The sequence below is a fragment of the Podospora pseudoanserina genome, chromosome 1 (genome assembly GCF_035222485.1).
Source record: "Podospora pseudoanserina strain CBS 124.78 chromosome 1, whole genome shotgun sequence".
Taxonomy (NCBI): Eukaryota; Fungi; Ascomycota; class Sordariomycetes; order Sordariales; family Podosporaceae; genus Podospora; species Podospora pseudoanserina.
Genome location: NC_085920.1, coordinates 6,767,575 through 6,780,937, shown reverse-complemented (window position 1 = coordinate 6,780,937; position 13,363 = coordinate 6,767,575). Strand labels below are relative to the sequence as shown.

Here is a 13,363-nt window from a genome sequence, read left to right as displayed (position 1 = left end):
TTCGTTTCCCATGTTTTCGTTCCGGTGACAGCCGTTTGAAAATAAAAGACAAAAGCATAAGTTCGGTGAGCAATCGGCTGTCGGCCGTTGGTTTCCGCCTGTGCCACATCCGGTGGTCCAGGTCCCGTTCGTTCTTTTTGCCCCCGTCTTCTGTCATGTTTGACCAGGGCAAGCAGACGGATGGATGGTGGTGAGTGGTCATATCGTCGGTTCTGTGCCCCGCCGTTTGAAAAGCTCTCTCTCTGCCCTCTCCTTTCCTCCCCCTCAAGTCACGTTTGGTCTTCTGATTAGCGCTCAGACAGATTCCATGGCTCACCCTCTCTTTTCTCTGCTTTCCATCAAGTATTAGCTCAACCGGCTCGCCGAAAGCCTACTCACACTGTGATTCGTGCATGCGCAAGTCACGGAACTGGGGTATCATCAGCGCTCTGCCCCCCTGTGCGCTGCTGGGCTGGTGAGACATTCAGGCTGCGTCTGGCCAATCAGCGCCTCGTGAGGGACGCAAGAAAACAACCGGATTCGACAGCCACCAGTGATTTGCTGGGACTTCAAGGGTTCCCCATCGCTGCAAATCATCACGATCTCGGCACCGCATCCCTGATGAGCTGCGAATGCCATCTGTGAGATCGATTCCATCTCACTTGGGCCCCTCCGATGCTCTTGGCTGCAGAGAAACTACTCTTCTTCAAGGGTCAATAACAGACCGTTTGCTCCTTTTCCTGCTATAAAGCCAGTGCTTTTTTTTGGGAGATATCCAGGTAAGAAACACCGCAGACCCCCACTGGCCAAGCTGACCTGGCGGTAATCTTTGTCTTGACGGTGCGATCATTGCCGCGCCTCACGCAGGCATGACCTACATGCCTGGTGGTTAATCCCGACATGTGCTACGCTTGTGGACTTCAAGACACCATAACCAGCTGGAGACGGTGCAAAGCAGGACAGAGACTCGAACTTTGTATCACAGTCCCATAGCATAGACACCAGACAACGGAAACCTGCGTTTGTTACCACGCCGTCCACGATGGAGGGTTTTGTGGCCTGATATCGGGTTGGTTTGCGATGCAATCGGCCAGCCCTGCCTGGCGGTGAAAGGGTTGTCGATTCCCTCTCACTCAGCACTTTACGCAACCAGCCGGTAATCTCGCGTGGGGGCGGACTGGAGCTTGATCTTTTGTTTTGTTAAGTTGATAAGCTCGTCTCCGGCCGGCCAGAAATGATGGCTCACTTACAACCACCAGTTGTGCGATAACCAGCTCGACGTGGACAGCCGCCGTTGACACCGAAATCCCGAAATCTTCAGAGCGAAGAATGTTCTCTGGCCGTTCATGTCAACCCTTCCCACATATTTCGGGTCACACAAAAGTAACTACCCCCGAGAACCGGAACCCCTTCCCGCTTTTCCCTGCTCTTCTGTACTGGGCAGACCACGAAACGGCGCCACGAGGGCATCACAGGGAAGTGTTCCTCGGGTACTGCACGCTAGGTCATGCAAAGCTTGTTACACAGCGGACGCTGTCAGCCAGTGCTTCTACGGGCGAGGGTAACATGAGCCAGACTGTCGGGAACGAATGAGAACTCGCGGAATGGCTCCCTGTTGCAGTTGTGTCTTGTCTGTCACCCTTTTTACCTTGCAACGCCGAGGCGCTGCTTCCTATTGTTGACAAGAGAATCGATACTACCACACAGACAGACAAAGGCACGAGATTCGAAAATACCTCCTATCCATCATGGAGGTACATCTATCCTCTACATCTTACCGTGTGCTAGCTATCTTGTACAGCGCCCGGGTCTAAGTAGCAAATTGCTAATCGTCTGCCTTGCCTGTGCTTGCACCCTCCCCGCCGGTCATTCTGCACATATTGGCTCGAAACTTCTCCAGGTAGTCAGTGTAGGTGCTTCCACCTGGTCCCCTCAACGTTGTGCCACCCTTAGCGGGAGTAGGCTCCGTGGCATCGTCCCGCTTGCAGACAACGGTGATGAGATATCTCTCATTTGGGCGCGGGAGGCAAATGACAGAAATAATGCGGCGGTCTAGATTGGGCTCTGGGGTCTTACGAAGCCGTGGTGACAGGATGACTAGCAGACTTCTTTCTTGTGTATTCATGCCACGACAGATCCGTGTACATACGCGGAAACTGTTGCCTTGACATATACGACGCATCACCTATCATATCTATCACTGCTGGAAACCATCCCACAGAGACTAGTTGGGACGGGATACACGGTAGATACTCTGTTGCAACTGGAAACCATACCACGGAGACAACAGTTGGGATGAACGAGATGCTTGATATCAATCAGGATGCCACAAGTGCAAGAGTACACAAAAAAAATATTCAAGACGCAACGTTGACGCCATGCAAATCTCAGTTTTGCTTTGCCTGTTATGTCCTGTCCTAACTAAACAAAAACGTCTGTAATAACAACTTTGATGGGGTATCCTATTCCAAAAGCTTTCCTCCTTATCCATTCCATCCAAGGCTCCCATTGCGAGCTCATCTCATATAGAAGTATAAAAAAAAAAAACATGGTAAATAAATAAACGACAATACCAGATCACCAAATCGCCAACTCCCTCCGCTTTGATCAAAATGATAAAATGCCTAGTCAAGTGGATATAACGACGAAACAACGCCCGCTTCGCTTGAAAAAAAGGGGGGAAAAGAGAAATTTACCCTCCCTGATAAAAATTGATGAGAAGGGAATGCTAACCTCCTGAAAACAACAAAACATACGCCAGGATATCTATGCTTCGCTTGCTTGCTTGCCTTGGTATTTTTTTAAAAAAAAAAAAAAAAAAAAAAAAAAAATGGTAAATATGCCAGCAGAAATGAATGAAATGGTGCAAGATGGCCTCCGGAGTCACACATTCGGCGGCGTGTGTTTTCCCCCCCGGTCAGTTGAGGGTGTTGATTACGCAGGCGTCTCAGCCCGAAAAACCTTCTCAACCTTGACCAACAACTTCGCGTGCTCCGTCTTTCGACGAGTCTTGGACAGCAGGTCAATACACCGGTACCCGGTCTGCAGCCTGTCAAGGCGGATGCAGGCCCAAGCCATGAGGTTGTCGCGGATGGAGGAGCTGTCCTCTACTTTGAATCTGTGCGCGTGTTGCTGTTAGCCACTGCTTGCAATAAAAGGACACAGACGGGCGGGATGAGAAGCGGTGTGGTTTCCGGAACGGAGCGGGAGGCGGTTGTCCGTTGCGTGACATGACGGCGAGGCGGTCAGAAGCAAAGAAAATTGTTTTTTCTCGTCTTCCATATGCCCCCCGTCGGTCGTTCATCTCGCCGGTTCCCGCTCCGCCCAGCCCTCTCCCGGACTTTGTTCTGGCCTCATTCTGCGCTGCACAATTCCGAACGCGCCCGGCTTCCGTGATGTGCAAACGACAACGGCCGGCCAGGACGGAAAGCAGCAGAGGAAAACTCCTCTCCTTCGGTTTCCCCTGAAAGAAAGAAAAAGCGTACCTCACAAAACTCAACCCCTCAATCACATCCTTCACCTCAAAAAAGTCCAACGACTTGCTATCATACCCCCAATCAGGATTATCCGTCTCCGCCACCACCGTCTCCTTGACCAAATCCTGATTCCCCCCCTTTTGCTTCTCCACATGCAGCTCAACCTTCACCATCGGCCTGAATCTCCTATCCCCCATCACCCCCACCCCGCCTAACTGCCTCCTGTCCCGCGGTAAGGGAATCGCCTGCCCTGCCAGGACGGTAATTCGCAAATCCAATGTTCGCCTGGGGATGTCCTCCACGTCAACGTTTTCGTCACTCAACAGTCCTGGGGGCTTCAACACCCAGCCGTGAGTGTTCGCAAACATGGCGTCGTTGATCATCATCCCTTCGTCAGTGCGCTGCCAGTTCATGGCTACCATTTGGACCCCCCTTCTCCAGTGGAAAGAGGGGTCGGGGTTGCTGCTGTCCACGCGGAGACCCTTGGGGTATATCCTCATGAAGAAGTCGCGGTTGTGTGAGAGGAGAGTTCGGATTTTGGTAGCGTCGTGAGCCAAGGCGTGGAAGCAGTCTTCGCTGAGGCTGAAAATATGGGATGGGGTGCGGGAGTGGAGGGACTGGTGGTCGTCAAAGTGCTCGCTGTGGGTGTAGATCGCCAGGTCGGCCAGGGGCTTGGTAATGGGCGGTTTGGCTCTGATGGAGCTGATTCCGAGCTTCCTCCCGCGCTCAATCTCGTCTTCGACTTGCTTGTCAGATATGCGCTTGACTTTGATGAGGATTTTGTTGTAGAGTTCATTGAGCCTTGGCTGTTGTGTAATGTGGTCGATATGATCGAATGGCTTGTCGAGGAGGTAGCCGTCCCACTCCTCTTTCATGATTTGGACCATCATCTCTTGGTGTTCCTTGTCGGCGCCAACTTCGAGGGAGACAATGATGGGCAGGGGGTTCCTTTGGAACGCGGTTTCGCGGACGGCGATGCAGACTTCGCGGAAGCTGATCATGGAGGTCATGGTGCCGTGGTGGTGGACGACGGGCTCACCGTTGAATTTGTCCTCCTTGGAGCGAGAGGAGGCCCGGGATCGGCTTCCGACGAGGTCTCGCGGATCGAGGGTGGTAGAGCTTTCTCGCGTTTCTAGAGTCGAAAAGGTGGTTTGGGCGGCGCTTGGACTCCGGCTGTGCTTGGATTCGAGCGATGAGAAGGCGCTTTGGGGGGCGCTAGGGCTACGGCTGTGTCTGCTCATGAGGGCATCGAGCCTTTCAGCCGCAATTCGCGGTATTGAGTTGGATGAAAACTGACGCCGGTGTTCCATTTGTGGCGATTTGGAGGGTGTTCGGGAGGTACTACGGGAGTTGGGATTGTTCCAGACGTCAATCTCTATGCAACGGCAACCGTTGCTGAGAACCTCGCGATAGGCATCAGCCGTGCTGTTGGACGAGAGCTGATTACCATCCAGATATGTGTTATGGCTGCTGCTAATGAAGTAGTTGCTGATCGGTTTTGAGGCGTCCAATTCCTCATGCCTCCTCACGGCAGACCACGCCGACTCATTTTGACTCCATACCCAAAAGAAGTCTTGGAAAGAGTACGACTCTTGGGTCAACGGCTCCACCCATAAGGCGCCCTGTGTTCCCTTGAGAAAGGCCTCGAACTTTTCTCTTCTTAGTGTCTTTTCGGACCCTCGTGCGATGTTGTAGACGTAGAGGATGTGTCTTCTGATGGAGTCATGGCAGGTAAAATGTGGGCGTATATTTCCACCCATCCCAGCCGACATAAGGGCAGCTTGGAGCATGGCCGATCTCCCCTGACTGGGAGCTCCGCGTCGAAGGGTTGTCATTCTGCGAATAAAGTTCCCCTTGCCCTTTTTCTTGGGCGGCTCTTCTCGCCCGAACTGCAATCCCACGCCATGCATTAGCCTCCTGCCTGGCAGTGTTTCCCAACGGCTTACCAAGAACAAGAACGGCACAGACTTACCCTTATGCAAAACATTTTGCCTGGCGATTGCCAACTGGCAAAACCCGCCGTCTGAAAATACACAAGCTTCTGGGATTCGCAGTCAAAGGTTCCCTGCAGTCACGGTGCGTGTTGGATGGGGGCCTGTGGTTATCGACACATTGGCTCGTCTGTGAGGCTGGGGGATTGTGGCAGCCAAAGCTAGCCCAGCCGCAGAGCTTGTAGGCGTGCGTAGTCAACGATAGACGGGTATGTACAGCGAGGTTTGGGATGGAGGGAAGAAGAGGTGTGTGAGTGAGAGCCTCGAGCCATGAAAGAAAAATAAAGGACGAGGCGGCGCCTTTCTTTTGGGGAAGGGTGGTAGAGGATAAGCAAAACGGGGGCAGGGATGTCAGCAGTACCGAAGACCAAGCGGAGCCTTGTCCCGCATCAAGAGTTCGCTGCCGCCAATGGATCCACGAGAAATGCCCCGCCCTCCGCTGATCCCTGTCCTACGACCACCACCACCCACACCACGAGTGGCCCGAAGATACGGTTCAGGGACTAAACCACACGACGGCTTGACACACAAGCCATATACGCTTTGTAATCCATCTCTCCTCTGGCCAAAGCCGTCAATTCTCAGGTAATCACGTCCACGTCTGGTCCAAGCCATACGGAGATGGCCCCAAAGCAGCATCAAGAGAGCTGCGTACCGAATCCATCCCCCAAAGTTGGGCGCGCCTGGAGAACAAGGCCTAGCTCCCCAGCCCAGCGTAACAGCGATCATGGCTGTGCAACAAACTCGTTCAAAAAGGTGGGGAATCTTTTGTTTCTCCAACACAGCAGCGTTCCCTTTTGGGCATTTGCTCACACATTCTCCAACCATTTTGCTGACTTTTTCTCCAGATCGACCACCTGTTCTGCCAAGGAGACTGCTGTTCCCCATCAGCCCTATCGAATCTCGTGCCCTTGGCTCAAGGACATCTCCATCCACTCGATTTTGATGCCTGTCGTGGCTGAGCTGCTGCCAGTCTGTTCGACCCCTTGATTTAGAGTCTTTCTGAGGACACAGCATCTTACATTAGCTGAGGTAACGTCACTCAAACTTCAGCAAATTGAAACCGGCCCAGCCAAGCGCGGTAGAGAAATATCGTTGCGCTCTCTATAGCACTGTGCCGCTGGAATAAGGGGGCTAGTTCAAGCAAAACACATCATCAAATCAACATCGCAGTCGTCGCCGTGGTCGCCTTGGGCAGAAACGAGGCCAAAATGCTTGACCAAACCAATGGACTTCTCCATACCCAATCCAGCACACTGACTTGCCAAACTACTGCTGTAGCAATCACCCACGCGGCGAATGACTACCCACACAGAGTATGTGGTTCAAGTCGCCAACTCGGCCCAGTCCGCATACGCACAGCCTCCTCAGTTTTGAGGCACAGCAGACACCACGCAGGACCCAACCACACAACCGCAACGCAGCAGCTTCGGTCCTGTCCGGCTGGGCCTAGCATCAGTTGCCTTCACGTTCTTTTCCGCAGAATCCGCCGTGTCTCCATCATTTTGACATCTCTCAACTGGGTTGGAGATGCCTGAGGAATATTATCCTCGAACCTGTTGATTCTTGTCACCCGAAGATTCCCACGGCTGGCTACACAAGCGAATACCACCCAAGAAAAGTACCATACAGTAGCGCAGCTGTAGGTAGCTCCCCCGCAAAGAGGACGAAAAGGAACGAGGCACGCACCGCCCTCCCGCAGTTGACGATCAACAACAAAAGCCGAAAGGAACGCCCCGCGGCCGCCATCACGGCCGGACCTTGCGGTGCCCTGTAAACCCATCCGATCTTCGATGTATATCTGCAGGGTCTTCCGAACCTCAGACCCTCGAGCATCTGCAGCGGCATGCCCACTTCCCTCCCCGGTGACACATGTCACAACTGAAAAGTCCGTTTAATATCTACTCAGATCTACCGGTGTGTACTCCAGCAAGGGTTCGCCTAGTCACCCGTCGAATCTCGAGTAGAGAGGGAAGCTTTTAACAGGAGATAATGACGTCTGTTGTCGAACCCAACCCCGAAGATAATCTTTAGACAAGCAGCACAGCCTCGGAGCAGCCTCACCTGCATACAGGTTCTCCACTCCAACGCATATTCAGGGTAGTCAGGTACCAAACCCTCCGCTCCCCCACCACGACCCTGACATTTGACTCAACCACAAAACCCAAACTTGGATTTTCCGGAACGGACGGCGTACTGACCTCTGTCTGGATATGTGACTGTTGCCAGCTTCTCGCCGGGATACGCCGGCGGGCCGCTTTGAAACCGACGAGAGAAACATGACACAAGTCTCCCACAAATGATATACCTGGTGACAGGTGGTAAGTAATGGCGACAGTGGGTTCAGCAATCTCACTCGATCATAGTCCTCCATCTAGCTCTCTCTTCCGTACGTTCTTTCGCTCAACTTTCCCATCCCTCGCCCCCCTTCTACCGTACGCCAGTCACCCCTGACACCGGAGACACCGAAAGAACGTTGCTCACCATCCATACACACCACATTTGGAAACAAACATGCAGGAACTCTCCCCAATTCGGAACACCCACCCACACAGCACCATCACCACATAAGCAACACGCTGACCCGAAAACTTGGTAACCCGCGCCCATTGGGCAAGTCATCTTTGCAACTGGCTACCCCTAAGCATCCCCCACTCTCACCACAAACACAGAAGCAGAACACAGGCAAAGAACAAAGTGATCACATCTCAAAATGTCTCTTATTCTCCCCCTCAACAACCCCACGCATATACGGGGGTTGGAGGGTACACGAATATGTATATAAATAATACAAGCCAAGTCCCCCTCCCCCTCTCCCTCAATCACCACCACACTACTGGGCCAGACCAAACCACCTCCATCCAGAAATCCCCTTCAATATTTCAAAAAAAAAACAAAAAAAACAAAAAAAAAACGTCCGTTCCTCTCTTTGTGAACCAAACTCTCCCCTATTCCAACTTCCAACTGGGTATAAATGTATGCTTTCTCTCCTTCCCTACCCCTTAAACAAAATAAAACAAAAGCGCCACTCCCAACAAAAATAAAAATCCGTAAAATGTGCAAATATGTTTCCATGGTAAATGTACAATAATTCCTACACAGCCTTATTCAAGCCGGTATTAGAAGTTAACAAGTTGCAATGAAATGCCTGACGGAAAAGTTCGCGGATAGCGATGTGTGATGTGGATGTTCATAATGACGACTGCGACATTCGTCCGTCGGAAAAAAGAAGGAAGCGCCGTCTATGCGGGATATCATGATAAAAAACGACAACGCTAGGAAATAATCATGCGTTTGTGTGTGTGTGGGTGCCCGCTCACATCATCCCCAAATAGGGGCGTTGCGATAGGCGGGCGAGTTGTAGCTATGCAACACTCGGTAGGGGGGTTTTGGTCCATACGAGTTTTGCAAGCTCATGCTGCGCTTGCGATAATGTCCTCGTGGCACCTGGGGGTAAGATGCATCTTGGTACCACTGCCCAGCCGAGGCATCAAGCTGACTCCGGCTCCAAGTGCTGGCCGGGGTGTGTTGCTGTTGCGCATACCGCGGTTCATACACTGACTTGGCGGTTGCTGTGTAGCCGTTGGACATGGAGGGAGGATGTCCAGCTTGTGGCCGTCTTGCGAACTGGTTCCACTCATCGTGACTGGCCCGGTGCCTCAAGGGCTGCTGCTGCTGACTTGACCGCATCTGCCATGGCTGAGCACTGCTAGGGCGCTTGATGACATCCTCTTCGTGCTCCTGGACTGAGCTGAGTGAGCCCCGCCTGCTGCCACCATTCATCGATGTGTATGAAGGCTGGCGGGAAAGTCCGCCGTACTCAGACTGAACTTCCCAGGCGGGGGCCCTGTTGCTCGACTGACGGAATGCTGAAAGGCGGCGGGGATCCATTGTGGGTGCAGCAGAGGGCAGAGCCGCGTCCGGAATCATTCCTTGCTGGTATGATGGGTAGCTGCGAATACTCTCCCTGCTGGGCTTCCTCGAGAGGGATTGAGCAGCAGGATAGCTCTGAATGCTCTCGCGGCTGGCCGTGCGGTGAAGACTCGAGTTGGATGACTGTGATCGTAAGGGCGGTGGCACGCGGAGGGACATCTGGCGCCTCGTCGCCATACTAACCGGAGGTGGTGTGTTGGTCTTGCTGCTCATGGACATCGCCTTGGCGAGTGGGCTAGGAAGCAAGGGTGATGGAAGCGAAGCAAGCAGTTCGGTGTGCGCGATGGCATACCTCGTATCCTCCTGGTCCTCGTCTGGGGGCGAGTAGATGACTGCACGACCACCCACCAGAGCATCAAGTGTCGCTTCGTGAGAGTGCCTAGGCGAGCTGTTGGCAAATTCAGAAACAAGCCGTGGCCTGCCATCCATGCTCCTTCGGTTCTCAAAACTCTGCCGAGCTACTACAGGCTTCCGCACGATGGGCTTCTTCGGCATAACTTGCGAGGCGACGTGGGCAATGTGCGTGGGCACAGAGTGCATGGTTTGCCTCCACGAACTCTCCTTTGCGCTGTGCTCTGCTCCTGATTCAGCAGTAGCAGGAGGCTTCTGAGCCGTGTGAAGGGCATCGAGACTAGCCTCCATGCTTCCAACACTGAAAATGGTCTTCAGAGTATCCAAACTGGCTCGAGGCCTCAGTGCCAGCCTCTTGGTTGTTATGGGAAACCTGCCATTGTGCTCCTGAAGCTTGCTTTCCACCTCTCTCGGTATCGACGGAATGGCGTTCTGCCCAACAGCATGTGTCGCATGGGCTTCCAGTGGGCCAGCTGCAGAGCGACGAGCACTGCTTAGGAGTCTCTGGAGTCTGTTGGGTTTCTGAGGCTTGGTCCCAATGCTCAAGGTAGAGTTGTCAGACTTTGACGATTTGGCACTGACAGGAGTGGGGACAGATTCGGGAGACGCTGGTCCGCGATCACGAGATCGGAGGTTCTTGATTGGAGTCAGAGAAAGCGGCGCCCTAGAGTTTCCCGCTCTGTTGAGGCTACTCTCCGGAGCTAGGTTGCTGGTGGAGCGGCTCGATTGTCTGGCAGACCTTGGGTTGGGCGACGGACCCGGGCTCTCGCGGCGAGCATCTTTCGGAGGTACTGGAGGAGGCGGTGCTTCTCTCGGTGGTGCTATGACATAGGCGGGCACAATCTGCTCCCGCTCATCGGATCTGACTGAGCTGCTCCGGCGGTTTGCTTCCGACCGGCCCTCAAGCGAGCGCATGCTCTCCTTCTTAGAAGGTTGATCCTTCGCCTTGAAGGAGCGGAGAGAAACATTGGAGCTATAGCCGGAATCGGCTTTTGTCAATGGCTTGTGCGGGGATTCGGGGGAGGGGCTCGTCGTCGAGATGAATCCGCTGTCGCTTCTGGACAGAGCCTTGGTCGGAGTGACTTGAGATGGCTTTGCACTGGGATCCAGACGAACATCCAGAATCTCGGCAGCTGCAATCTCCGACAGAACATCATCCTCGAACAGTGAATCCTCGTGGGCGGTATGCTTGGATGTGGTCTGCAGTCGCGGGCTTGTCGGAGGAGATAAACGGACAGAGAGCGGGCTGATGTTGACCTCCTTCAAGTATTGTCGAGTGCTCGTGACAGAGACGCCGTCAGAGACAACGCTTGTCTGCTGGCTTACAACGGTCGTGGTGGTGTGACTGAGTCCCGCAGCATCTGGCTGTTGTTGTGTCGGTGGTAGTGCAGCGGTAGTGGGGTTTGTCGTGCTGCTCTGGTCCGAAGCTGTCGTGTTGGCAAAGTAGTCATCATCTCCCCCCAACTTGAACCGACTTCCACCTTTTCTCTCCACCTCCGGACTCGAAGGGCTGGCGGGCCCGTTCGTGATACGCAAAGAACCCAACTTATAACCACCAATTGACTGGTAATCTTCCTCGCGCGGCGTTACCGCTCTGGGAATCGACCCGATATCATCAAGCCGAGGCGGCATAGAAACGATTCCATCTCGGTACGAGTCGAAAGACGGTTGCCTGGACAGACTTGGGGTAGGAGGGTGACTATATCGTGGATTGAATCTCGGTTGTCCGGGAACGCTGCGCATCGAATTTGCCCGGGTAGCAACGCCTGGCGTTTGGATGATGGATCTTCGTCGAACAGGCATGTAGAGCGAGACTTCCGAGTTGGCACGGGTGACCGAGGTGCTCGGAGGGTTCGTCGGATTGGAGCTCTTCCACGTCGTCTCGGTGACAACCGTCATCCGATTCTCTGACATGGTCGTCGCATGTTCAAGCCCTGGTTCTTCGACGAGATTCAACAAACGCTTAGCCTCATATGACGTCAAGTTATAGTTCCAAGATGTCCGGGTTCTAGGTTCGGATGACCACCTGTGCAGACAGATGTTAGCAAGACTTTCAAGACCCAGCAATCGCCCACAGACACAGAACGTACTCCTCAGGCTCGGGCGGCCCATAGTATGCGACTGCCGACTCATACGTCAACGAGTTGGCCCTGTTCATCAGATCCACCATCCTCGATCCCGACCCAATGCTATCCCGATGGTCAGCGTCAGGCACAACTTGGGTTGACCTCACGCGGAACAGGCTTCTTCGTTTGGATTCCTGTTGCAGAGCTGGGACTGATGTGAACGAGGCACTGCGGCCGTTGCGTGTCTGGGCAGTGTCGGCCTGGTCAAAAACCGATGAGGTTGGGGTAGAGACTGGCGAGGGAGAAGACAATGGAGGATCTGGCAGTGGGCGGTTGGAGTATCTCTTGGGATTATTTGAGGAGCCGCTGGGGCTCAACAGACCGGCTGTGGCATGATTGTTGGTTTTCGGCTTGGACAGCTTCTGGGAATACCTCCGGGCTGTCTCAGTGGACTGGGCGTTTCCCATGGTGCCAGGAGTGGGCTACGGGGCAGTAGCCCACCGAGGGTCGACGGCAAGAGTGTTGCTATGCGGAGATTGCGGGTGCCATGCCGTTCCAATGCTGTGTGGTCCAGGAGTGATGTGCCGCGGTGAGGTTCTGGGGGGCTATGGGAGAGCAATCAAGTCAAGACACGGGGCGAGAGCAGCCGGCTGTCGGTTGGGAATAATTCGGAAACGGGGGGTGGTGGGTGGGAAGGAAAGGAAAAAGCTGAACTGAAAGAAATGGAGTTGGACAGCCACACAAATGGGCCCAGCAGAAACCAGCCTGCCCTGGCTCAAAGGATGGCGTGTTTCCTGGGGTTTGTTTGGCCTCTCGCTCTGGCGAGGCTGGAAAGAATCCGAGACGTATAAAGTAGACGTCGAAACACGACTGGAAGAAGGCAAGAAGATGGGAGCAAGACAAGAGAGGGACTGGATGGGGCGCGGTTGCTTTGTAGATGTAACAAGTCTTGGTTGTTACATGAGGTGCATGCGCCTGAGCCAGGGAACCCTTCCCCCCTTCCCTTCTGTTCAGGGAGCACAGGAGCAAGAAAGCGGGGCTGCCCAGAGTGAGACGTGCGCCAGCTCCATCGTTGAGAGATCAGTGAGACTGGAGAGCGTCTGATCCCGGCCTACAGACGTCTCTTCCTGCACCCGCCAACCTCCCTCCTGCTTCGGTCTGGCTGCGCGGCGAGAAAGGGCATGTTCAGGTCTGTCGTATATTTGACAGATGGGGATGCATGGCAGGGTGCTCCAGTGCTCCAGTGCTCCAGATTCAGTGCCCGCATCTTGGTTCCCTTGCACCTGTTCCTGCTACCACCATAAAGCCTGATTTGTCCCTTGCAATGATACACGACCTACCAAACAAGACGGGTGGCCGGACAGCCAATGAGTCGAACAACATAATTTATTCTCTCTTGCTCTACAATATCGACATACCATGAAGACCAGGCCTGAACAGACCAAGATCAGGACTCGGTGAAGCGGGGTCCTTCAGTGTTGGCGATATCTGTTTCAGATGGGAGAGCTCCGGAAATCCACCCTCGTGCCGTCTTTACATGTCCCAATTGGGCACTGTTGAGGACCTT

General features: G+C 53.8%; 2 protein-coding genes across 2 annotated transcripts; both read right to left on the bottom strand.

Moving 5' to 3' along the window:
* Positions 1-2,913: 2,913 nt before the first annotated feature.
* On the bottom strand, positions 2,914-5,442 carry QC764_118990 (uncharacterized protein; the record flags this gene model as incomplete). The annotated part of the gene is made up of 3 exons (XM_062943163.1): positions 2,914-3,097; positions 3,465-5,344; positions 5,428-5,442. The coding sequence occupies 3 exons, from the start codon at positions 5,440-5,442 to the stop codon at positions 2,914-2,916; spliced, it is 2,079 nt and encodes a 692-aa protein (XP_062806234.1).
* A 3,325-nt stretch (positions 5,443-8,767) lies between these two features.
* Positions 8,768-12,720, bottom strand: QC764_118980 (uncharacterized protein; the record flags this gene model as incomplete). Its single annotated transcript, XM_062943162.1, has 2 exons — positions 11,821-12,720; positions 8,768-11,756 (listed from the first exon to the last, which is right to left on the bottom strand). Exons 1-2 carry the CDS (start codon positions 12,261-12,263, stop codon positions 8,768-8,770), a joined length of 3,432 nt encoding a protein of 1,143 aa, XP_062806233.1. The 5' UTR covers positions 12,264-12,720.
* Positions 12,721-13,363: the final 643 nt, after the last annotated feature.